This window comes from Podarcis erhardii (assembly GCF_964252035.2).
Source record: "Podarcis erhardii genome assembly, chromosome: 3".
Lineage (NCBI taxonomy): Eukaryota > Metazoa > Chordata > Lepidosauria > Squamata > Lacertidae > Podarcis > Podarcis erhardii.
This window is the reverse complement of record NC_138507.1, coordinates 93,107,476-93,134,635: the sequence shown is the minus strand read 5'-3', so window position 1 is coordinate 93,134,635 and position 27,160 is coordinate 93,107,476. Positions and strand designations below refer to the sequence as shown.

Sequence of the window (27,160 nt, the reverse complement as noted above, 5' to 3'; positions counted from 1 at the left end):
GCTTTGTGGCAGGCTGCAACTGGGGTCTAATTCTGACACTGGTAGGTAAGAAGCAAATGAGTCAGAGGCAGGGGATGTGATCTCTGGCAGGCTGCAGCTAAGGTACGTTATCAGCTAAGCTGGTTACTTCAAATCTACTTTCAGGAGTAGAAACAAAGGGCAGGGTTCAACTAATCAGGCCCATAAGCGGAAGATGAGTGCAAAGAATTCCACTTGTGCAATGGGACTTCTTCCCCTCTCACCCCCCTACACTCCCCAAATTGACTCTTGGGTCTTGGGGGGTGGGAAGAGCCCCAGAACAATGCTCTTTCCGTCTGGAAAACTGAGATGCTTGTCCTGACAGAACAATCAGCACAGCAGTTGTCGAATTTCTCCCAGAACTGTTTTTTTGCAATCATTTGACTCTTATTTTAAAAGAATGCTTATTTTCCCATGTGCGCTTGAGCTGCTGTCAGGAGGAATTAAATGATAAGAGCAAATCCTCTTTATTGATGATATCTGAGTTTAAATCACGTCAATTCTTATTTCTGTTTCAAAAACTGTGCTGCCTTGGCGTGGCATCTTTAATCTAGAGACTAATAATGTGGCTTGCGAAGGAGATACACACACACACACACACACACTTTCTAGTTAAACTTTTCTGCATATGGCCAATAGTAACAGAACAGCTGTCATATACCAACCACTTTAACTCCTCCCCCTTGATGAGTGCTTCTGTATGCCAAGCCTTCGTTGCCTTTCTATCACATGGTATCATTGATGGAAATGATTACCAGCTTCAGAGATCTCAGTGGCACCACCTTCTGGTGGTGGCTTCTGCAACAGTGGTGGCAATGACTCCCAGGTCAACAATAGTGGCTTTCCCACATAATACTCATGCCTAGTTTGGTGCTGATATCTCCCAAGGTAGCAGAACCTATGCCAGGAAATTGAAGTCACACCAAAGTAATGCTTTGGTCTACCATCTTGAGTCAAAATGGCACCCAGCATCTAAACAGCGCTGAAGTCCTCCAGCCCCACCTTGGGAATCCTCATGCTGAGGTTGGTGATGATATCTAGTGGTGTCTGAACCTATGCCAGAAAATGGGCAAAAGTCAAATGAAAGTGACATTTCAGTTTGTCCATTTGATTCAAAATGCTGTCCAGCATCCAACTCGGGAACCCTCATGCCAGGTTTGATGATGATATTTCAAGAGGTGGCCGAAACTATAAAGAAGAAGAGTTTGGATTTGATATCCTGCTTTATCACTACCTGAAGGAGTCTCAGCGGCTAACATTTTCCTTTCCCTTCCTCCCCCACAACAAACACTCTGTGAGGTGAGTGGGGCTGAGAGACTTCAAAGAAGTGTGACTAGCCCAAGGTCACCCAGCAGCTGCATGTGGAGGAGCGGAAACGCGAACCCGGTTCACCAGATTACGAGTCTACCGCTCTACACCACACTGGCTCAGACAGACAGCTAGTCAGACTGACAAACCACTTACCAAAATATGTATTAGATGTGCTTGTGTACATTTTTGTAAACAACTTTGGGAAGCATTGCATTTTAAAAATATAATTTTTTCTTAAATAAAATAAGAAAATACTTAGAATTTAATTATTTTGCATTTTTAAAAAAGCAATTTAATAGCAGTAGATTCAGGGTATTATTGAATGAAGAGCCCAACGTGAATCACTATTTAATATGACCTCAGCAAAACAAGATGTCATATTGTGTGGTCCCATATGTTACTCATACTTCTTTAAAAACGGGGATATTAGGTGATTCAGAATTTGCAATATGCTACAGATATAGCGAACAGGAAAAATGCTGTTAATGAAGGAAAGCACTTGCTTTGGCCAAGTTTTGAAAACAACTTTCATACTCATGATACAAAAATGAAATAAAAGATCATACAAATAAGGGAATTAACCTCTCTGAGCCACTCCAGAAGGATACTGTGGTCAATGGTATCAAAAGTCGCCAAAAAAATTCTTTTTGTTGCTCCCCTATATCTGACAAATGTAATGAACCAGGGTGATCAAGGCAGTTTCAGCACCATGACCAGGCCTGAAAACAGACTGAAATGCATCCAGATATTCAATTTCCTCTAAGGAAACCTGGATCTCTACCTTCACCACCATATTCAGCACCTTGCCCCATAAGAGACTGTTAGCCATTGGATGATAATTGGTTAACACTTGTAGGTCCAAGAAGGTCCACTTAAGGAGGAATAACAAGATAGCTAGCTGTTGGCACATTCCCACATAATTATTGGCACATTCTAGAAACTGAATGTTAAAGCAAAGTATCTGCATTTGTGAAAGTTAGGAGTTAGGGCCAAACTAAAAATGATATTTTTAGGGCCCATTTAATGAACAGAATGCATTCGCCAGAATTCGTTCTTTAGGTGAACGTTCGCATAATGAGTCCATGATTTACATTATTTCCTATGGAAATATTTCTAATGTGGGATTTGTCTGATCTCTCCCCCAACCTCCCTGGTGTCTTCCTAAAATGATTGCAGCCAATCAGCAAAAGAGAGACAAGGGGGGGGGGACCTGATTTATACAATCTCTCCTGCTTCCTGATTCATCTGATCTCACTCCCCCTCCACTCTGTGGTTTCTGCCCGAAAAGGGCTGCTACTGACCAGCAAGGCACAAGCAAACAAGGAAGTAAGAAAGTTGACTGTCCAGATATCTGAATCTGCAGAGCATGCTGTAAGATTTATTTAATTCTTTATGTGCGGATAAGTGGATTTTTATGATAGTGAGGATGTGGGTAGCAGGGCCTGAGTGTATGAGGGGAAGCTGGATCACCTGCTGCGTGTGATACCAATGAAAGCTCTCCCATCTGCCATTAGCCCCTGGAAGTGAGCGCACATAAGTGCCAGGAGCTTCTTGGGATTAAAAGACCCTTGGGAATGATTTTCATCAAAACCACTGTAGGAGGCAAGAATGAAACCCCCACCAAACACCATTGCTCTGATCCAGCTTGCCCGCCCCCAGCACCTATTTAAACTGGGGGGGGGGAGATGTTCAGGTTAATTTTCCTTACATACAATTATCATCTGTCAACTTCGTCCTGTCCTAGGTCAACTTGAGACTTCCAGGGGAGGCTGGGTTGGAGGAATGTTACTTACTGAATGGGCAGGGATACACCCAAACGAATAAGACAAGGAAGGCAAAGCACAGCCTGTCAGGACCCTGGACAGATCCTGGCTGGAATTCACCTAAGAAGAGCTGTTGTCTGAGCAGCATGAAGGCCTGTCTGGCCTGGACTGGCTGTTAACTTCATTCCCTTTAGGAGCTATCTGTGGTCCTTAAAGGGCCAGTGCATGATTCTTCAGCCACTGAGTCATGAAGCACAGCTGCAGCAGTGTACACTCCATTGGGGTTGTCCTCTGAGTCTGAAGGGTCAATAATACCACATCCTCCGATCTGGAAGGTCTTGGAGTGGAGGATGGTGGTTCTCTAGGCAATGCCCCCTCCCCTTCTAAGTCTTCCTCAAAGCCAGGTGGAGGATAGAGGCCAGAGAACCTAACATATTTTGGCCCGTAATATGTCCACTCAGGTTGCTGGGGTACATTCTTTGGAGCTTTGCTCTCTGTCTGAAGCTAGATTTGATTCTCACATTGTTTGTTAAGAACAGTGAGATTAATAGTCATGTAGAAAAGGTAGTGTAAGTGTGGCTGCATAAAGATAGATATTGATCTGAACACACACTTCAGGAAGCTGACACGAGTATTAATATTTGGAATATGTATCTGGGTGGCAGAACACACCTCCCAATAGATTACTCCAGTTTGTCTACGTGTAAGAATCTTCATGTACAAAAGCACAGAGAAAAATAATGAGAAAAGCCTTTTAAAGATAAAAATGCCTCAGTATCGCCAAGAGCTAATGACATGACAGACCAGTTAGCCTCTGAAGCTAGAATGGGGAACCTGTGGCACTCCAGTTTTTGGGTTTATTTTTTTTTGCTGGACTACAGTTCCCATATTTGGCCATGCTTTCTAGGGCTGATGGTAATTAAAGTCCAACAACATCTGGAGGGTCACAGGCTCTCCATCCCTATTCTATGGCACTAACACACATTAGATCGTTTTGCTGCTACTGAGTAACACAGTTGCTCTTCTGGTTTGTCTGTGGGATGAAAGTACTTGGGACCTGGGAAGGTGTCCATGGTTTTGATCTCTCAGATATGGAAGTTCGAACAACTGCCATTCTCACATTTTTGTACAACAAATTCACGCCAAGTAGCCTGACTATGCACAGATGACACAAATGTCAGTTGTCTTGGAGATAATCTGGATTGAATCTATTATAATTGAAAGGATGGATTTTCTCCATAGTAGGAGAGGATAAATTAATGGTGTGGGGTAATGTAATTTCAGTGTTTGAAAAATTTCTCTTGCAGATAATCGCATTTGATGAGTTAAAGACAGACTTCAAGAGCCCTATAGATCAGTGCAACCCAGCGCATGCGGTGAGTTCTGTTCTTTTATTTTATAGTAAATTAGTTTTGATAGTAATGCTAAACTGTCAACAAAAATATGGATTTGAATCAGGATTGCCTAAAAGTGAAATTTATTTTAATATGTAAACAGGGTGAGTCTTGACATAATTATTTCTGATTCAGAAATGAGGGGTGTTGGAATGGAAAAAGGCACATGCCAAGGGTTGACTCACATAACTGAAAATCAGCTGTGCTTTTGAAGGGCAAAGTCAACACGCATTACATATAGCTTGTCATGTGGCAAAGTGGTCAGTTGATCATCTGGTCACTCTCTCATCATATGGACATGTTGACTCCCTGTGGGTAATTATATGAGTGAAAATACATTTTAGTTGCATTGCTCATAGAGAGATTGTTGCTCCATTGCTTCACCATAATGGCCGTGACAAAACTACCCCATCCCCAGAAATCCTGACAATGGGCCTAATGAGAGGTTAGAGGATGGTTTCTCACTATGTGAAGGAGCCTTGGCCTCACATGCTCCTCTTTCCCTCTCCTATTGCATGCCAGAAGAGGAGATCAAAAGCATCCTCTTGAGTTTTAAACAAACCACAGTGCCCTGTTTTATGTTCAGAGTCAATGAATTGTGTTTTGTTTAAACTTGAATTAATGAACAAGCCTGGATCAGAAACAGTGGCTTAATCCTGACTTGTGTGAGTTTTTACAGATTTTAAAGAAACCGCATCTCCACGTTGGGACCTAACCAGAGAATGCTGGTTTAAAAGTGGAAAGAGATGCTTCCAATTTCCTCTGGAGCAATTCCAATTTCCTTTGGAGCATATGAGAAGAAGGGAGAGCAGGAGGGAGTATGCAAGCTTGAGACTTGCCATGGCTTATTTACATAGCGGGGAATCTACATTTTCCATAACATCTGAAACAGCTGTATATGGAGGCAAAGCGGTGAAGATTGTGGATATATGAAGTTTCCTCACATCAAGTTAGGCTATGGTCTGTTTATCGCAGCACTGACTGGTGGCAACTCCAAAGGTTTCAGGAATATCATCTCTCCAAAAGATAGGCTTGAAAAACAGCTATGTGAGCCTATGGCCCATAGTTACCGTATTTTTCCTTCTATAACACGCAGATTTTTTCTCCTAAAAAGGAAGGGGAAATGTCTGTGCGTGTTATTGAGCGAATGTGTGGTCCCTGGAGCCAAATGGCGTGAGGGGAGGCAAAAAAAATCAAATCGCGGGTCTCGGAGAAGGGAAACCTGAAAAGAGGAAGTGGCTGCTTTCCTGCATTCTGCCTCAGGGTCTTACTGCTCACCCATCTCTGTTTCCTTGCTGTGTTTGCTCAAACGGAACAAAGAGCAGGGAAAGCCCCTCCCCTCCAGGCTGTGCTCCGTGCTGCTGAAAACATGCAGGAGGGAGAGAGAGAGAGAGCGCGCGCTAGCTGGCTGGCTTGGGTGGGTAGGTGAGGGAAAACTTTTGCCTTCCTTTCCTCCCATTATACCCCTCTCCTGCATTCTTAGCCAGCTGCTTCTCTGCACACCCCTCTCGTGCTCCTTGTCCGTTCTGTGTTTTTCCTTCCCTCCCCACTTAAAATGTGGTTAAAAAGCATGGATCCACATGGATCCTCAGGATCTTTGCATTGGGTCACCCCAAATTCACCATCAGATCACATAGCATGTCCATGGCTACAGCCTGCCCCCAAAAAATCACGCACCCACTGTTGCTTGGGGCTGCAATGGTGCAAAAATGTGGTTAAAAAGCATGGATCCACATGGATCCTCAGGATCTTTGCATTGGGTCAGCCCAAATTCACCATCAGATCACATAGCATGTCCATGGCTACAGCCTGCCCCCAAAAAATCACGCACCCACTGTTGCCTGGGGCTGCAATGGTGCAAAAACGTGGTTAAAAAGCATGGATCTACATGGATCCTCAGGATCTTTGCATTAGGTCACCCCAAATTCACCATCAGATCACATAGCATGTCCATGGCTACAGCCTGCCCCCCAAAAATCACGCACCCACTGTTGCCTGGGGCTGCAATGGTGCAAAAACGTGGTTACAAAACATGGATCCACATGGATCCTCAGGATCTTTGCATTGGGTCAGCCCAAATTCACCATCAGAGCACATAGCATGTCCATGGCTACAGCCTGCCCCCCAAAATCATGCACCCACTGTTGCCTGGGGCTGCAATGGTGCAAAAACGTGGTTAAAAAGCATGGATGCACAGGGATTCTCAGGATTTTTGCATTGGGTCACCCCAAATTCACCATCAGATCACATGTCTGTGGCCACAGCATGAAGCACAAAAATGATACATCCACTGTTTCATTCAGAATGTTTTTTCCCTTGTTTTCCTCCTCTAAAAACGATGTGCGTGTTATGGTCAGGTGCGTGTTATAGAGCGAAAAATACGGTAAATGACTAAAAGACCGATTGTAGATGCTGCGCTGCTTAAGTCTGTTAACCTTTAATAACTACCTTGTTATTTCCGGAGGGAATGTAGAATTTAAATTCCCCTTGATGCCTGGCTGTAGCCAGCGCCTCATCCTAGGGAATCATTTTCCCTTTTAAGGATTTCAAGCTCTACAGCAGAGAAGTTATCTCTCTCCAAAGCTGCATGACTGTGTATGCTCGCCACTCACGACTGCTGTAGGAATTCATGTCCATTTTCTCCTAGAGAAGCAGATCGAAGTCTCACAGTGTAAGAGGGAGATAGCCACTGTAGCAAATCAAATTAAACTTGCTTATGAGATGAGAGAATTTGTCTCTGATGTAATAGCTGATATATTCCATAGGTGAAAGGCACAGTAACCATGTTTACCTAAATAGAACCTGAAGGGAAGGCGGAGGGGTTTTTCCAACGTCTTTGAAAACCGGCGAAGCATGTTGAGCAGTGAAATGAATAAATAAAACACACACACAAGGCAAGTGGCAATGTTTGCTTAGCCAAGCTGAAATGCCAAGCTTAAACTGGAAGACTAGAGAGGGCTTCCTTAAACTTTTTGGGCAAAGCTCAGGTCTGCCAATGTTCATCACCATGGTTACACTTAAAGCAGCAGTTACTTGTTGGATGTCTCTGGCCATAAAAGGGAAAAAAAGTGTGTCTACACAGTGCTGATTCAGACACCCCTTGCCTTCACTGCCATCATGCACTGCCCATTTGGATCCACTTTACCCTACAGAGAAGCAACTTCTGCTACACCATGGCAGATGGAAGAATGAACACAGACATTAACTAAAGTGACCGAATTTACTAGATCTTAGGTTGAATCTGCTTCCTGGTGTCATCCGAATCATGTTGGTGGATAATGCATTACAATGGTTCGCATCCAAGGAAGTCGTCCCATTTGCACAAGGACTGCTGCATGTGCAATGGAATCAATAAACCAATCATTTTATTTGTCCCCTTCCTCTCTTCCCCTACACACTTCCCAAATCTGTTCTGGGGATTCCTTCAACCCTCTGGAGCACATTTGGGAGAGCACACATGGGGAGAGGAAAGGAAAAGGAAGTTCCACTGTGCAAGCAGATATCCTTGCATGAATGGGATGACTTCCTTAGACAAAACATTACATCTTGAAGTAGTGGGCACAGATTTTATTACCACTAATTAATTACTAATGAAACTCTACCCAAGTCAAGCGCTTTTCAGCCATTACTGAGTTGAAGAGTCAGCACAGTTACAGTGTTGTCTTCAAGGATACACCAATTCCACCAGCTTCTTTGCATAATGAGGATGAACTGCAGTGGGGAGCTTTTTGTGTCCAAAGCAGCTCCCCATGTGATTGAGACTTCTAGAAAATCAGAGTTTTCAACTGCATAGGGAGCCTTTATGGGTACCAAAGTCTCCCGATTGCAGAAGTTAATCCTCATTGTGTCAAAATAATTTGTGTGACCTCATGGGCATTAACCCCAATACATGTGCACTCCCTCTTCATCACAGTACCGCTTGGGTTGAGTTTACTCCATTTGGAGGTAGTTTCCTTGATTCATGAGTGTCTTAAATTGTACCCTTTCACCCTTCCCTTTCTTTCTCTTTTCTTTGACAGAGAGAGCGATTGAGAAATATTGAACGAATCTGCTTTCTTTTGCGAAAGGTAGGAATTAACCCACGTCGGCTATGGGCTTTGGGCTGTTCAAAGGGATCTGAGCCATCGTATCGGTGTTGCTAGAAATAGCACTGGACCTTTCCTAAGGTTCCTCCTCCAGCAAGGAGGCAATAATGGCAGAATGGAAATTGAAACTGATGTGACCTTTGAAGGAAGGAAGGAAGCTAATTAGGAGGGACTTCCAATCAGTCAATAATATTCTAAAAAGAAATGAACTTTTCAGAACATCATTGGCTTCACTTTAATAGCCTCATTTTTTTAAGGAAGCAGATGACTTTAGGAGGCATCATTTGGAACCTGACATACAACCTTAAATCTTTGTTCCTACGCTTTTTTCTATAACTATGCAAGAATAATCTGATAAATGGCATACCTTTTATTGTGAGCCTTTTATTATGATTTTCAAACATTTGAAAGGGAAAACTGAGCACTTCTTTTAAGGGTCTTGGAAAAGCATTTGCTGCTTTCTCTTTATGTAACTTTTTGAGCAATAAACGATCTTCTGTTAATTCTCTAGTGAGGTTACCTGCACAGTGGCTCTCACAGCAACCCCACACCTTGAGTGCTATGGGAAACAATAGTCTCACACTGGTGTTCCTGACAGCAAACTCATTACATATGGATATCCTATATATGCGTTTGCTCACCTTTAAACACCTATGTATTCATGTCTGGAACTGGCTGGCTCAGTCAGGTCCTTAAATGTACATGACGTCGACATATTATTCACTTGCTCCTGGAAACACAACAGCTGTTCTACTTGTGTTCTTTGTTTTCGAGGGAAGGACAATAGCTCATCATAGAAGCATTGAGTTGGAAGAGACCCTGAGGATCATCTATCCCAACTCCCTGCAATACAGGAATCTTTTTCCCAACGTAGGCGTCAACCCCACGACCCTGAGGTTGATTCTCATGCTTACCAATCGAGCTATCACAGCTCACTGATGGGAGCACTTGGAATGAAGCTTTGCATTCAAAGGGCCCCAGGGTGAAACTCTGTTGTTTCTGCGTATGGCTAGAAAAGAGGCCTATCTGAAGCCCTGGAGAAACACTGTTGATCTATATAGGCAGTGCTGAGCTTGATGGATCAGTGATCTGTCTGAGTATAAGGCAGCTTCCTATCTTCTCTTTGCTCCGAGATACTAACACTACTGCTGTCCTGGAAATAGTTTCATTGTGTTACTTGCTAAGTCAGCATCCTTCTAGTTTCCAAGCCGTGCCCCAGTTTTTGTAATGTAAAGCAACAGACAGTGGTAATTTTATTAATATATGTGTGTTGCCTGGAGATGTCTTGCCCACACTGGTATTTAATTTTTATTGAGCCTAAGCATCCTTGCTAACAGCAGAAGCAGTACCTTTCCGTTAATTACATCCTCCACATACCGCACACTCTAGGGAACAGGTTACTTTTCATACTCTTAAATTGTTTGTTAATACAGTCCCTTTTCCAGAGGTCTTCAGGGAAATGCTGCTTTTAATTGGGATGTGTGCTTTAGGGAAAAAGGAAAACAAGATAATTCAACAGAAAGGCAGTACTCACGGTAGACAACTGCTTACAGTAGCTTTCTCTGGATAGCAATTCTGGGGTATTCAAGGTTAGCGGCAGAGCTTTGGGGAGCAATTAGAACACTAAACTAGTTTATGAATAAAGTAAAATGTTGGGGAAGATGGATGCAATTGTTAAGGCACACTTCAGGTATGCAGCCTCATTATTATATTGCTTTGTGTGGCCTTGGATAGTGCAGTATGTTGTGTGCATTTTCTGCTTCCTAAAGCATTCTCCTGAAATAACTCACTTGAATGAAAAACAAAATCTGTTAGGCACTTTTCTTTTTTCATTTTTTTTAAAGAGTTCAGCTAATGAAAGATTTCACCTTAAGGTCTTTTTGTGAAAATGATTGGTTCAACCCATGACAATTTTTAAAGTTTGTGGGACTATTACTGTTGGTTTTGGTACAACTGGGCTCCATGATTAGAGCACAAACCACCTTAGGGTAGAACATCATCCAGTTGTTGGGCAGGAGGTATCAGCTGAAGACCAATGTTCTATACAGCAACTACTGTACAACCTTTTACCCAACTGTTTAAGGCTCTTCCTTCTATATTAAAAATCTAGCATCTTTGCCTGAAAGTGTGTTAGTGATTTTTTGTAATGTAAAGCAACAGACAGTGGTAATTTTATTAATATATGTGTGTTGCCTGGAGATGTCTTGCCCACACTGGTATTTAATTTTTATTGAGCCTAAGCATCCTTGCTAACAGCAGAAGCAGTACCTTTCCGTTAATTACATCCTCCACATACCGCACACTCTAGGGAACAGGTTACTTTTCATACTCTTAAATTGTTTGTTAATACAGTCCCTTTTCCAGAGGTCTTCAGGGAAATGCTGCTTTTAATTGGGATGTGTGCTTTAGGGAAAAAGGAAAACAAGATAATTCAACAGAAAGGCAGTACTCACGGTAGACACGGTAGAGGACCAATCTACATGACATACTTAGAAAATGCATGCAGAAAATTGTTATGGCAGTCATGTCACTGATGACCATACTAGTTTGGTTTACAAATTTTCTGTGATGGAAGACCCCTAAATGTACACTGCTCTGTTACTGGTTACAAGTAGGGATGAGGGGAAGAAAACAATTTAAGTTTGTATTTAAAGGTACTTATTAAAACAATATTCAACCTGAAATAAAGCAACCCTCCGAAATTTACGGTTATCTGAAATTTGCAAGGCTGTTCTCAGGTCAAGTAATGTATTCAAAAATGTGTACATTAAAGTGCACATATAAATGCATATATTTGTGAAAATAACATACACAAATGTATTGTGTTAAGGGAAACTGCATTTCTAATACAACTAATCCAGAATGCGGCAGCTAGACTGGTGACTGGGGGTGGCCGCCAAGACCATATAACACCGGTCTTGAAAGACCTACATTGGCTCCCAGTACGTTTCTGAGCACAATTCAAAGTGTTGGTGCTGACCTTTAAAGCCCTAAATGGCCTCGGTCCAGTATACCTGAAGGAGCGTCTCCACCCCCATCGTTCTGCCCGGACGCTGAGATCCAGCGCCGAGCGCCTTCTGGCAGTTCCCTCATTGCGAGAAGCAAAGCTACAGGGAACCAGGCAGAGGGCCCTCTCGGTAGTGGCGCCCGCCCTGTGGAACGCCCTTCCAGCAGATGTCAAAGCGATAAACAACTACCTGACATTCAGAAGACATCTTAAGGCAGCCCTGTTCAGGGAAGTTTTTAACGTGTGATATTTTACTGTATTTTTGGCTTCTATGGAAGCCGCCCAGAGTGGCTGGGGAGGCCCAGCCAGATGGGCGGGGTATAAATAATAAATTGTATTACTATTTAAAATAATACAATAAAGATTGTATTATTATTTAAAATATTGTATAGTTGGAGAAATTCACATGAAAATGCTGATGAATATTCATGAGAACTTAAAAACAACCCCCCAAAATAATAGAAAACTGGAAAATGAGAAACTGAGAGAAAATATATTTGACATATTCGCCCATTCCTAGCGACTAGCATGATGGCTATATGCAGCTTATCACTTGCTAAAAATCAGCAAAGGGAGAAGGTTGCTGCCTTCATGTCTTGCTTGTGGGGTTCTCAGAGGAATCTTCTTGGCTTCTGTGGTCAACAGAATGCTGGACCAGATGGGCCTTTGGTTTTACATTCTTAGAAAATAAGCAGCTGAGCTGGTCTTAAAGCCACAAATAGAATTTATAGTCCTTCCTTGATTACCTCTGTAAATCATTGTTGTTGCTGCTGACTAACTTAGGTCAACCTGCTTCTTAATTTAGAAAGGGCTGAATAGGAATTGTAAAATTTTACTGACTAGTCACATTGGATGGCAAGAACTCCCGCATAACTGACTGTACTGTTGATACTTACTTGGAGGCCAAGGTTCTCCATGCTCTTTATGTGTGTGGTTAGACGGGACTAGCAATGTAAGGACCCCTCCAGGTGTCTTTTGTATTGCACATTTATTGTGGTTTGTTCTTATGGGGCAATCACAGGCAATCCCACTTTCAATACTATTTGTGCCTGCAAAAGTTTCCGATCAGTGCATATCCTGTAACTTCCTTCTGAAATGCCACAACTTTTCATATCACAAATATTTGGGGTGTGTGTGTCCTGCTTTTGTTGTTCTATTGCCCTTCAGATAGCAATGATGAGGTAGCTTCAGGGGACGCATCGCAGAACAACTAATGAAACTGAATAAAGACACCTTTATTGCACTAATGAGTCAGTAACAGGTTTCAGGATATACCTGCAGTTATAATACCAGTCTGGAAGGGTCCTAATACTCAGTATTCTTACTCAGAAGTAATTCCTCCAGACTTCAGAGAGTTCTACTTCTGTGTAACTATATTTATTTAAAAGTGCACCCAGTCCTATTTGAAAGCCTCTGGGGTCGCAATATGTTTAGAAATACACTGAAAATACCATAAATTTAAAAATAATTGGGCAGGAAACTGATCTGCTTAATCTCAAAGACAAAGGCTTTGTCCCACCCTCTGCAGAGGCTTTTGGGGGAAGGAGGGGAGGGAAACATCCATTGGACAAGCTTGCCTTCTATTCACACAATATTGGATATGATCCTGTGCTTTTGACAAATGCTCCTGTGCTTTCTTATGAGGAATGGTGGATGGAGTTGCATATATTTAGCCTGGATAAGAGGAGACGGAGAGGAGTTATGATAGCCGTCTTCCAATATCTAAAGGGCTGTCACATGGAAGATGGAGCAAGCTTGTTTTCTCCTGCTCTGGAATGTAGGACTCAAACCAATGGCTTCAAGTTGCAGGAAAAGAGATTCCAACCAAACATCAGAAGGAACTTTCTGACAGTAAGAGCAGTTCAATGGTGGAACGGTTTCTCTCGGGAGGTTGTAGACTCTCCTTCCTTGGAGGGTTTTAAGCAGAGGTTGAATGACCATCTGTCATGGATGCTTCAGCTGAGATTCACGCATTGCAGGGGGTTGGACTAGATGACCCCCGCGGTCCCTCCCAACTCTCCCTATTCGGTGATTCTATGTGGAACAAGTTTTCCTTGTGCTCCCAGTTTCACTCTTATACCTGCCCTGGATTATCATCTAGTAGAAATGAAGCTATTTGAAGTCCTGGCAGTAGGAAGATGCATTCTGGCAATTTTACTGAACAGAGTGCAGGAGATATTCTTAGGTTTGATGAATTACCCCATGACAAAAAACATAATGGGAACAGAAAATGGCCCACCATGGGTCCCCTCCATTGACAGTGATTGTAACAGAGATGGAGTGAGTGCACTTTGCCTGCAACCATTAGAGTCCAAAGATGGCTGCCTTGTTAGCGGCTTTTCACTCCCTGCAATCTTTCTTACAGCGGATAATGCTTTCCCCATTCAGACCTCCTCTATATCATGACACTGCTGAGTCTGACTCATTGGATGGGCCACAGGAAACCTGTAGAAGGCTCCTCCAACAGTGTGATTAGTAGCAAAATCCGCGTCAAGAGGCAACAGAGATGAATTGTGAAGACTTACTAGCACTTGTTAAAAACAACAACAACAACAACCCTTTGCTGCGGTTTTTCAGGCAATCGTTCAATTCATATTTTAATGGCTTAAATGTCCTATGAGACAATGGCACAGATAGCATGGCCTGGCAAACTCTGCTTGAGACAAAGTGAGAGCTATATTTAGGGTTTCTATTTAAGCCACTTGCTGTGCTGCTAACCATGCAAGACTTGTAAATAGTTCTAATTTTTTTTTAATAAAAAAGGAAGTTCATGGGCAGTTAAAAAGAAACAAACCACCTTGATTTTGTATGTTTTATATTTTTGATTATAACAAGAAAACTAAAAGAGGCAATTGCCCCACATCATAGCTGTCAACGTTTTCCTTTTTTTAAAGGGAAATTCCCTTATTCCGAATAGGATTCCTCGCAAGAAAAGGAAAGTTGACAGCTATGTCCCACATTGTATTATCAATTGCAAGAAACTAAAGTAAAACTGTAAGGATGATAATAAGTTCACACATATAAAATAGAGATGGATTCCTGAAGAATACTAGAAATTAATATTCATTTTACTCAGTTGCAAACCCACCTGTCTTCCATCATGGAACCTGAGGCAGCAGGTATGTGGTTCCCAGGTGGTTCCCATCCAGGCACTGACCAGACCTTGACCTGCTTAGCTGCATCATGCGTCCAGGCTGCCAGTATGACAGTAGTATTTGTCAGGTGGTGCAGGATTTGCTTAGATGCCATCTGCATTTGCCAGAAAGGGATACCAAGCAGTAAGGATACCAAGCTTGTGGCGTGGTCAGATTCTTAGAAATCCTAGCTGCATGAATTAGTTGTCCTAATCCTATGGTACCTTGTGTTCATGATGGATGGAGGGTTACACTTTCTAGTATGCAGCAATTTCCACTCTGGTGGCAGAGACGAAACTGGAGAACAGGTACTCCTAAAGCGCATTTGTTGATCTTCAGTGGAAATGTTTGATACGCTTTTAAAACTAATTTAAAACGTAATGCCGGTAAAGCATCTTAAGTTTCTTTCACAGCAATTTTACAAAACAATAATTAAGAAGGGTTAAACCTCAAGAGGATTCATATTAGTAATTTCGTTGTCCCCGAGAGGGGGCAATGACAATAAAGATATTATTATATTATTATTATTATTATTATTCTAAAATACAACTGTAAATTGTAATATAATATATTGATGTTATAACAGAAACAATATAAGGATATATTATACTGATGTTCATTATAAAGGAAAATAAATGTACATGTAAGAGCTCTGCCAATGATATAAATATCAATGTAATTTTTACCCATACCGTGGTCTCATGCTTAACTTGCTCCATGCAAACCACAAGCTATAACCAAGGTTTGTTTGCAGCTTGTGGTTTGTCTGGAAGAAACAAACCATGAACCCGGGTTCAGAAAATACACTAAGCCACACAGCAGTAGGAACAAAGTGGCTGCAATCTCTTCTTCGGAATCCTGTGCTTACATGCTCCAGCTAAGCCACGGTTTGGTTTAGCATAATGTGCAAACTGACTAGTTGTAAGAAATTTGCTCTAGTCTCCCAGCAACTACTTGAATATCCCAGAATAGACAGACTGGTGGTGAAAGCACTACAGCACTGCAAATAACTTATCTTTTGCCCCCCCCCCCTCCAGGTGCTAAATGAAATATGAAAATAGAGCATATCCCTGGAGTGTTGCTGTTCCAGGTGTGAGACCTGAATCCTGACAGCAAGTCTCTTAATGATGGCCCAGATAATATCCCTTGTTTTCTTCCTGTTTATTTTTCTTCCTGTATTGTGAGTTCATACTTTCCTGTTTGGGTCTGTTTGCCCTAGAAATAACTTGAGAACATATTGCAAGCTATAGGAAGATAAGCAGACAGTTTTTTAGGTTTTTGGTTTTTTTAAGTGTTGGAAAGGTGTGTTTTTCTTTTTAAAAAAAACTGCTCTGGGAAAAACACAACAGTTCAGCTATAAGCAAAAGAACCAGAATATTTCTGCTTAGTTTCACTTCAGTTTTCTTCTTGGTTACACATTTAAAGAGTGTGTGAATGGTGTTCAATTTATGGTGGCTTTCTTAAACTTTGAAATTATTATTATTATCATCTGTATAGCCGCAGGTCTCAGGGTGCTTCACAACATAATAGCATATCACAATGTAATAACACAAAGAACATACTGCTCTTTGCCTTCATCATCTTGTAATAAGAAGCAAATTGCCTCTGAATATGGAGGCTGCATTCTTGTTGGCAGACCTATTCTGTGCTAATGGCCCTCACAACAGACATATCAATAAGACATTCAGACTCTGATGAGAAGGGGAAAATATCAGATTTTCATGGTAATATAGCATAGATAAAGAATGTTTGAGTACCTGTGTCCCATATAGGGGTGCTTTTTGATCAACTAGAAACATCTAAGGATACTGCCTTTACCCACTTACCGGGGAGTAAGCCCTATTGGACTCAATGGAAGTTATTTTTGAGTAGACATGCATACAGTTGCTTGTAAATCAGTTAAAAATTGCTTTCAAGCTCATCTTGAGGGCCATGAGGGCTAGCAACCTACTTATCTTAAAATGAAAACTGAGATTCCCTGAAAACTAAGTTCTGTGAGTTTTGCTCTTTACTGTACATGTCCTGTCCTGGCTGTAAGCAAAAATAAAATCCAATAAATCCAAAACAATTATAGCAAGCTGAAGCATCTTGCCTCCATTACAGTGCAACCCTATACAAACCTACTCAGAAGTAAGCCCCAATGATTTCATTGGGAATGACTCTCAGGTTAGTGTGCATAGATTTGTGTTTTTTTTTTTTAAATAATTTTTATTGGGTTTTTACATTTTATAACAACAAACACACACACAAAGACAAAAACACACAAATACAATTACATACCCTAATTTTCTTTACCCACTTTCATTGACTTCCCCCCACCCCCTCCTCTTACATCCCAGTTCCAATAATTAATTCAGCAAGTTCTTACCTAATCTCTTAAACATATTCATATTGCTTTTAAAAATTTAATTCTTTTTGTTTATCTATATTCAACTTATCCAATTCTCTTATAATCATTAATTTCTTTTTTTTTTTTTTTAAGGTCGATCTAACTTCCCTTCCACAAATTTTCCCTTTATTATATTAATTATAGGTCACATTGACCAAATAAAACAAATCATAACATTTTATAGTTCTATTCTCTCTCCCCCCCCTGCCCCGGTTTCTGTCCCTTCCCAAACAAATGTCCAAAAAACAAACAAAAAATAGTTCTTAGCCCGGATTCCTCACGTCCGAGGCGTCTGATTCTCTGTCAGTCCCTCTCTGCCAACTATATTGGTAGTCCTCTTTGTTGGTCCTAAGACCCCGAAGGAGTTCAGTCAGAGTCACATCATATTTTCTTTCATCCAGAATGTTAAAAAGTGTTTGCTGCGAAGGATCATCTACTTTTCCATACTCAAGAGGAAAGTCCCAATCATGTTGCTTTATTCTTTTTAGTTTTAATATTCCAAGTACTCCAGGGACTTCCCTCTTCTTCTTTCTCATCTTTCGCAGGTTTGTAATCCAAAGGTCTTCTTGCTCGTACTCTAACAATGTAGATTCCTGGTTGATATTTTCCACTTGTAGTGTCTGCACTCCTTCTTTCTTCTCTGTCAATTCCAAAGGCATCTCTTCCTGCTCAGCTGCAGAGTTTTTGTCATACGTCTCCTTTGTGCATTCAGCAGAGTTGTTTGTTTCAGAATTCAAGGTCATAAATACTTTACTCAGAGCCATACTCTGCTCTTGCAGGATTCCCACGAGAAAGAACATTTTTTCTATCTCCGCCAGTAATTTTCCCTCTGCAGCCATTGTAATGTCACTAATTCCCCCTAGGGGGCTTTCAGTTATTTAGTAGTCCTTTTCCAATAATCTGTTACTTTGTTATTATCAGTACTTTGTTTCCAATCGCCTCAGTTCAAATGTATCACCTTTAATTCAGAGAGTTGTTAAATAACAAAATTCTTTACTTTGTCCGCCCGTTTGACAGCTTCTTTGACAGCTGTCAAACTCCTTTCACTTCTTCCTCCGGCACCCAAACAGGACACTCCCGGGTTTTGGGGGGGGTTACACACAGAGTTCCAAAGTTCCTCCCTTTCTCTCCAGCACAAAATCTTCTTCTATCAAATTTGTGAAAAACTTTTAAATCATCAAAACAGTATTCATTCCGCCTTAATTCTCCGTTCCTTGCTTTAAATCGTCTATAAGTAGAGGGGGTGCGGACTTCCCTTTAACACATCCCCCGGTCGTGCCGAATTCAAAGGATAAAAATTTTTTAAAGTCCAAATTCCACTACTCACGGGTCCTTTGTTATCCAGTCCAAATTTTGGGAAGAAAGTCAGCGCTCTCCGGCCATGGCTTGCGGCTTCGCTCCACTGAAGTAGCGGTCTACTCTCAGCACCACGCCACTCTCCGTACCCTCTCCGTAGCCTTTAAAAAGGCTCTTCGTGGGTCGGGGAGGGCGCTTAAGGTGCCCACCGAGTCACCAAGTCCGCAGGCTTCCGCGCCTGCGGTTTCTGAGGGTCCCTGTGTCGCCGGCACGGCAAGACCCGTCTTCAGCAGAGCCGATTCCCTCCGGAGCTCGGAGAGAATCCGCCATTAGCCGTTCGCGCTAACCCGGAAGTCCAGTGTGCATAGATTTGCAGCCTTAGTCAGAAAGAGATGAGCTTGAATTTTTACCAAGAAGACAGAATGAAGTCTTGTTGCTTATTGTGAAAGTTGGACTAGATGCCCCTTGAGACACTTCCAGATTGCCTATGATTCTGGGTGAACTCTGAACTCAAGTCCTGAAGACAAGTTCTATTAAGGCATTGTTTCTGTTCCTAACATTTTTATCACCGAGAACAAAATTTCTGTTGGGCTAAAAATACACTTCTAGCTAGTTCATGGAAATCCTTTCCCCTTTATTCTTTCATGAATCATTTATTTTTGGACTATTTCTGTAAAGTGTCCCTCACTTGTCAGAGGAGAAATGGAGCAATTTGCTGTTTATGTAAACTGCAGAGCCTGTTGCAAGGTTGCACGAGTCACTGAAAAGAGGTGTTCTCTCTCTTCCTGCCCCTATGATATGGCTGAGGCCCAGAGGGCACCAACCTTTTCCACAGTGGCTCCCCACTTGTGGAATGCTCTCGCCAGAGAGACTCACCTGGCTCCTTCATTACATATCTTTAGGTGCCAGGCAAAAACCTTCTTCTTCCAGGCCTTTGGATAATTAAACAATCTATGGCCTTTTAAACTGCGGGCAGGCAGGAAGGTGTTGTCTTTGTCTGTTACAATGGTATGTATTCTTGTGTTTTTATATTGTAAGCTACCCTGTGATCCTCAGATGAAGGGTGGTATAATAATAATAATGGTCGCAGACAGAGAGGTGGAGGGAAATAAAGTGCTAATAATAATAATAATAATAATAATAATAATAATAATAATATCTTTATTGTCATTGCCCCCTCTCGGGGACAACGAAATTACTTGGCTGCTCCATCCACCCAGGTAGGGCACTCCACTCAAAATCAGAACAACTATAAAAACACTAATTAAAACAATACAGTATAATACAGCAAGGAAGATTAGATGACTTTCAAAGTCCAGGTTTCCCATTCAGGGCCAAGATCGCTCTGGAGAAGAAGCTGTTCTTGAGACGGCTCGTTCTTGTCTTCATCGTCCTGTATCTCCGTCCCGATGGCAGGAGCTCAAAGAGACAGTGACCAGGATGCGATGGATCTTTTACTATGTCCAGTGCCTTCCTCTGGCACCTTGTGGTATAAATCTGCTCTAAGGTGGAGAGTGGGCAGCCAACAATGCTCTCTGCTGCCTTAACAACTCTGCACAACCCCATCCTGTCCTGGGTAGTACAGCTTCCGTACCACACACATAAAGGCTTTGGAGAAAGCAGCTTACAGAAGCTTCTTCCTTATCATTTCCCTTGCAACCAGTTCCTTTCCCATGTCCAAAAATTAATCTCATTGCCAGCAAAAAGTATTTACAGCCGTACCTTGGTTCTCAAATGCCTTGTGACTCAAACGTTTTGGCTCCCGAACGCTGCAAACCCCGAAGTGAGTGTTGCGGTTTGCAAATGTTTTTTGGAAGTCGAACGTCCGAAGTGGCTTCTGATTGAGTGCAGGAAGCTCCTGCCGCCAATTGGAAGCCACGCCTTGGTTTTTGAACGTTTTCAGAAGTCGAACGGACTTCTGGAACGGATTCCGTTTGAGAACCAAGATACGATTGTACTTCACAATGTATGAATCAAGGTTCCTTTTGCCTTGAGTATATCTCTTGGCGAAGACTTGGTTCTTCTCTGCACCTTTTCCAACAGGGAGTGGGCAGTGTGGTGTAATAGAGCAAGTGATAGACTAAGGCAGGTAGGGAACGCTGGCCCTGGGGGCTGAATGTGGCCCTCAAAGTTCCTCCATTAAGCCATTGACAATCACCCGAGGCTACACCCCATACTGGCCTGTTTCACACCCTCCTTGAGTATTTTTTGCCTGGGTGGAATGTGTTTTTGATCTCTAATGCAGTGTTTCCCAACCTTGTGCCTCCAGCTGTTTTTGGACTACAATTCCCATCATCCCCTGCCACTGGTCTTGCTAGTCAGGGATGATGGGAGTTGTAGTTCAAAAACAGATGGAGGCACAAGGTTGGGAAACACTGCTCTAATGTATGCCTCCTGCTTGCCTAGATGGAGGAAAGAGAGGAATGTTTGAGTGTGTGTAGAAACTAGTCTACTGTACATAGCTAACAATTACATGCATTGCTCTAAACCAGTGGTTTTCAACCAGTGTGCCATGGCACCCTGGGGTGCCTTGAATGATGGTCAGGGGTGCTGTGAGCAACACTGGCCTCTCTCCCTCTTTCCTTCCCTCCCTGCTCAGCCCTCTCGCATAGCTGCGTCCCAAAGGCGTACATGGCTGTTTGTTGCAGCAGCTCTGGCTACAAGTTCCCCAGGTGAATGGTGCTTCTGGAGCTGGCCAGGAGGTGCTTCCCAGGCCCTGTGGGGCAGTTTGAGGAGGCACCTCTCTTTGGGGCAGGGGGAGCAACTCAGAGACCAGGGGGAGCAGCAGTGGCTGCCCGGAGGACTCCCAATGAGAGGGGAGAGGAGAGGATGCCGAGGGAACACTCCACAAGGGAGGGTGTTTGAAAAGGGGTGAGGGTCTGCCGGCTCTGGAGGCAAGGGGTGACATAACTGGGCTTCTGAGCCCCACAGTGGTGCTGCAGAAAGAATGCAGTTGGTCACTGTTATGTACTGAAGTTCTCACCCTGGGCTAGCAGGGGGATACTGTAGATAGTTTTCACTCAGGTCCACATATACAAATAAGGAATTGAAAGTGATGTTCAGTGATTGGATAGTTACAGAAAGTTGTTACTGTTGCGTTGTAGTGGAGCTCTATATAAGCAGGCTGGCTGAACCCTTCAGTTCAATTCTGTTCTGGCCTGTGAATAAACAAGAGCTGTCTGAAGAATCACTGTGTCGTCTGATATGTTCACCCACATCTTAACAGTCATGGGAGCCATGGACTCAAAAGGTTGAAAATCTGTGCTCTAAACACTTTTGCCTCTGGCCCCACCCACCATTGTAATGTGGCCATTAAAAGGTTACCTAGAAGAGAAGGAGGCCCTCAAACGTTCCTTGAATTTGGTAAGGAGAGTTGCCCCATCTCCGTTAGAAATGACAAAACAATATACTGTATAATAATTTCCAACAAGTTGGTTAGAGGTTGTTGAGAGCCTGTAGTACTTTCTGACAAGAAATAGCGAGAAGGTGCTAGTGATTTCCTGTGAAGTGGTAATTTGTGACAGTTCTTTACTGGCAAAAATGTAATTATACCCTATGCTGTTTGGAGAGAAAACGCAATAATGATGGGAATTGTTTCTTTTCAAATAATTTGACTGATTCTCTGTACAACTAAAGAGATAAATAACGTAAATTACTTGTAAATCACATGCATTAGAAAAGTTAACCTAGCTTGTGGCTCATTAAAAAAAAGTATTAAAGACATATTTCAGGGAAGTTTAGTGCAATCATCATCACTGTTATCTAGTTTTATAGCACTCACTTGGCAGTTGTGTCTCCTTGTGAACCTGGTTTGGTCCGAAGTTCATGCAAAGATGTCACAATCTGCAAGCTTTAGTTCTTAGCATGACATCAAAGAGATGGGTCTCAAACAGATCACTTTCAGCAGGGAAATAGGCATTAATTAAAGCTAAGCTTAGTGGTAACTCTTTTGCTGCCTTGCAAGGAATTATAATGCGACTACTCAGATGGAATGGATTTCAGATATGGAACTGAAAATCCATCCTTTTTGTCTGTTCTGGACACTTAATATCTCCATATTTTAAGAATATATTTTGAGGTGGTCCAGTAAGCTAGGAGCACCATAGAGAGAATGAGAGTAGCAGAGATGGAAGTGCTGAGATATCTGTGAAGGACAGAGAACAGCTGTGAAGTGTGTATGTGGGGGTAGAAATAGAGAATATGAGTGCAGAAAGACTTTGGTATGGAGCAGGCATCCCCAAACTCGCCCTCCAACTGTTTTGGGACTACAGTTTCCATCATCCCCCACCACTGGTCCTGTTAGCTAGGGATGATGGGAGTTGTAGTCCCAAAACAGCTGGAGGGCCGAGTTTGGGGATGCCTGGTATGGAGGAATATAAAGTAGAGGAAGGTATCTGAAAGATGGGGGTACAGGGAGATTTATCTGGTAAATAAACAGACAAACTGGAATAGCAGTAGAGGTGGTGCTGATAGGTCAGTGCTACTGAAAGAGAAGAGGGAATGAGAAATAGGGCTGCAGTGCAAAATTATCTGTATGGAAAGAAAGAGTAACATAGGATTGCTGATATGTGTTCATGCAAATAGAGAAGGCAATGAAGTGGAGCGGAGGGAGAGAAAAGTGTGAGAGTTAACCAGGAGAATTCAGAGGGTTATGTAGTCGGGCAGAAAGGGAAGGGCAGGTGGAGTGGGGTGGAGCTGAGGATTCACTCCCTCAACACCCTCATTGCTGCCACTTACCTTGGTGGTGCAGGGTAGCGGCCAGGTCAGAGCCATGTGCATTCCTTCCAATGCATCTTCACAGCTGAAACCTTACTACCAACCTGCCCTGCCCTATCCACGTAAGCCATACTAATGCAGGTGTCAGAAGGGCAGCTCTGTTGCTCTACCCTACTGCACCAGCCATTACGTAGAGCTAGAGCCTGTAGCTAGAGCTATCAAGCTATAGATATAGAGCTATAGATATATTTGCTTGTCTATTCACAGTTTAGTGGGTCACGCTCAGAAAAGTACTTAACTGAAATATAGCTGTATGCTGTGCTGTAATATTGAAGTTCTTCTGTGTGGCTGTGATCCATCAAAGCAGTAGCGTTTCTTTATGCATGTAGCCAAGACCATCCCAAAGCTTTGTGGCAGGGATAGCAGTGGTTTGAAAACCTATATAAAATAAACAAAACAAATGCAAAATATCCCAATTCCCAATCAGCTTAGGCTCCCAAAAAACACCTCTTACCCCCCCCCAAAAAAATTACACCGCTTCTAAAAGTGCTTCGGTTTGGCTCTGGCAAATCTCTTAAAAAAAAAATCTGTGTGGCAGACACCAAGTACCACCCCCCCCCGGTACCAATACTAGTTGAATGCAATGCCTGGGTGCAATTTTAAATAAGTGCACTTCGTTGATTTTAAAGGTTACTTAGGGACCTTGGTGGGAAGCTTTCTTAACTATACAGCAGTTAATAAACTTCATGGATAAAAATTAGGTTCCGTGCCTTAAATTCTGTCTGAAAAACAAATCAGTGCTGATGATGGAGTACTAGTGCAATATGTTTCCAGCAACTATTCCCCTATTCAGTAGGTACTTAATACATTTTTGTACCACACATAGAGTATTTAACTGGAATAATCCATTTTGAAGAAAAGGGTCCAGTGGAACTTGGATCTGATATCTTGAAACTGCTGCCAAGAATTGTCTGTGAAAGCCATGTTTTCTTTTAAGCATGCCCACCATATATGGGGAAAGGTCCCTCTTTTCTTCGATGGATGGATGTCCCATCTCTTAACATTGATATAGGTGAAGATGGTCCACATTTGTTTTTTAGTCTCTATTTGCTGTGGTGGTTGTAGGTTTGTTTTAACGGTGCACATGCAATGTTCCCAAGCATTTTAAGGTCTACAACATAAGAAAGGAGCTTCCACCATGTGCATCCCAGCTGGGTGCTTATTCCAATTCAGTGCACACATTTTTAAAGTGCTGCTACTTGCTCGTATCATCCGGTTTCTTTTGCTTCCCCTTGCTTGCTCTAAACCTATCCTGCTTGTGGTCTAGAGCTTGCAATTAGCACCACTTAATAGCTGTTAAATAGGGTAATTGGCTGTTATCCTCACAGAGGTGTTCCTTTAGCAGCTGATATTTCTCAATGAGCCCCAGCTAACAGTCGTTCAGCTCTAAGAGGAAACCCAAAGTGAAATTCAATTATTTCCTTGCTCTGAAAATCATGGTTCCTTCCTGTCCTGTAAGGATTTTTCATGGGCTGGGGATAAAATTTCACATTATCTGTTTTAGTAAGCAATGTAGAACAAATCACAGCAGATCACAGATTTCCACAGGGATATTTTGTAGACATTTTCACTTTCCAGAAAGAGATGATGAAGACTTAAAATGTCGTTCACTAATTGGCTTGTCCTCCTGCAGTGTTACCATATGTGAGTAGAAAGAGTTGAAATGCCAACTAAAAAAATAGCTGAGGAAATTGATGGTCCATAGATGGTCTGAGGGAGGTTATTACTCATTTTCTGCTGACTCTTAAGGTGGCATTCACATGCCTTCTTCAAGATTGGTTCAAGAAGCGGGTCTGAGCCTTATTGGGAAAGCTGGGTTTCATTCTCTTGGGATCTCATGATGGTAATGATGGTAAAGAAGCTGGATTTATTTGCCACTGCTATATGTTAGATATGATTGTTCTTACCTGGGTTCAGTCATACTCAGTACCAGATATGTGCCACTTGTGCTCCACTACTGTCTGACTCAAGCATAGGCAAACTCAGCCCTCCAGATGTTTTGGGACTACAACTCCCATCATCCCTGACTACTGGTCCTGTTAGCTAGGGATGCTGGGAGTTGTAGTCCCAAAACATATGGAGGGCCGAGTTTGCCAATGCCTGGTCTGACCTATTTAATTGTTCAGAGCTCACCTGGGAACCAATCCTAAACTCAGTTCTCCACAGTTCTGCAAAACGTTGTGATTTGCTCAGTGGCAAACGCCAGATCATGGCTATGATGTGCCACATGTGTTGGACCCTGAGGTACTGTGTATATAATCCTGAGCTTGACCAGATGAAGTGGTTCAGTGTAAATACTAAGTCATCCATCACCACTGTGTGTGGCTTCTCCAAGACCGCCTTTGAGACTGCCTCTGCCAGCTCAGGTAGGAATGTTGTTGCGCACCCTAACACAAACCTGTACTTGTTTGAATGCCCACACCATACCTCAGATTTTCTGGCTTGGAGTGACATACACATATTTTTTAATATAAAAAAATCCCTGCTCTTTCGTGCAGATCTGGTTTATCAGAAGACTAACATTCTAAATGTTATCTTTTAGAAAAAAAGCTGTGCACACAGCTGAACAAATACCTGTGTCTATGCTCACAACAGACCTCAGGTTTTTAGAATTTATGGTGAGCGGGGAGGTACTAATTAAGGGAAGGGATGCTGTGGTCTAAACCACTGAGCCTCTTGGGCTTGCCAATCAGAAGGTCGGGCGGATTGAATTTGCTCTGTCTCAGTTCCTGCCAACCTAGCAGTTTGAAAGCATGCCAGTTCAAGGAGATAAATAGCTACTGTTGTGGTGGGAAGGTAAATAGTGTTTTCGTGCACTCTGGTTTCTGTCACGGTGTTCCTTTTGCCTTGAGTATATCCCTTGTGAAACAACAACAGTCATCACCTTGGAGAAGACTTGGTTCTTCTCTGCACCTTTTCCAACAGGGAGTGGGCAGTGTGGTGTAATAGAGCAAGTGATAGACTAAGGCAGGTGGGGAACACTGGCCCTGGGGGCTGAATGTGGCCTTCAGAGCCATTGACTATCACTGGTTTCTGTCACAGTGTTTCATTGTGTCAGAAGCGGTTTAGTCATGCTGGCCACATGACCAGGAAAGCTGTCTGTGGACAAATGCCAGCTCCCTTGGCCTGAAAGCGAGATGAGCGCTGCAACCCCATAGTCACCTTTGACTGAACTTACGGTAACCATCCAGGGATCCTTTACTAATTGAGGAGAGGGAACAACAACATCCAGTGTGAAAATACCCCACTAACATCACCCACTAGCATGGATAAGAAATGTGGAGTTGCATGGACACAGCCCTAGGCTTCGTTTGGTATAAATTTTCTTTGAAAGAACTTGCTTTGTAGGTACTGCGTCTGCCACCATTCTGATCACATTGTGTCTATTTTCTTTTCGTTGAGCGCATCTTCAGTATGTTATATCTTTCACAGATGATAAATCATGGCAGTTTCACAGTACAGGGTCCAGGCACTGGTAATAACTTATCACCACTGAACTTTCCTTTTCCTTTATTGCATAGTTACAACCTTCTTAGCAAGAAAGATTAATTGTGGTCACGGATAAAAAGCGTTAAAATGGTGGGCATCTATCAAATGAAGTAACCCAACATTTAAAGGTATTAGCAGTGATTGCAATAAATTTCAACAGATGGACTCCCCCACCATTAAGACATCCTATTAAGTTGTATTTAACATTCTATTGCTCATTCCGAACTCTTCAGAAAATGGCAGGATGGAAATAAAATCATAGTATCAAAGAACACTATAAAAAATAATAAAAACAGTCATTTGGAGAGAGTATTTGACAATGCGGGATATTAGATCCCTGCCCCTTTAAACCACTGCCGTGGGCTGATATGCTGTAGGCATGATAATAGTAAAAGATGACCCTTTGAGGAAGAAAAGAGAATTTGAAAAGTTATTTCATTAGAGGCCATTTTAAAGGCTTTCTAGCTAGATTACATAAAATTGTATCATTTTGTACAC

The 27,160-nt window shown here is 42.4% G+C and overlaps 1 protein-coding gene and 1 long non-coding RNA gene across 3 annotated transcripts in view; one reads left to right on the top strand and one right to left on the bottom strand.

The window, feature by feature from the left end:
• CNIH3 (cornichon family AMPA receptor auxiliary protein 3) overlaps nt 1–27,160 on the top strand; it is a 64,067-nt gene that overhangs the window by 29,947 nt on the left and 6,960 nt on the right. For both annotated transcript variants that reach the window (XM_081857845.1, XM_081857844.1), the window contains exons 2-3: nt 4,400–4,468; nt 8,506–8,553. In XM_081857845.1, coding sequence (XP_081713971.1) covers nt 4,400–4,468; nt 8,506–8,553 — 117 coding nt within the window. The remainder of the gene's footprint in view (nt 1–4,399; nt 4,469–8,505; nt 8,554–27,160) is intronic.
• On the bottom strand, nt 19,539–19,988 carry LOC309339668. The gene is made up of 2 exons (XR_014155519.1): nt 19,645–19,988; nt 19,539–19,603 (listed from the first exon to the last, which is right to left on the bottom strand). It is a non-coding gene; the product is annotated as an uncharacterized lncRNA (long non-coding RNA).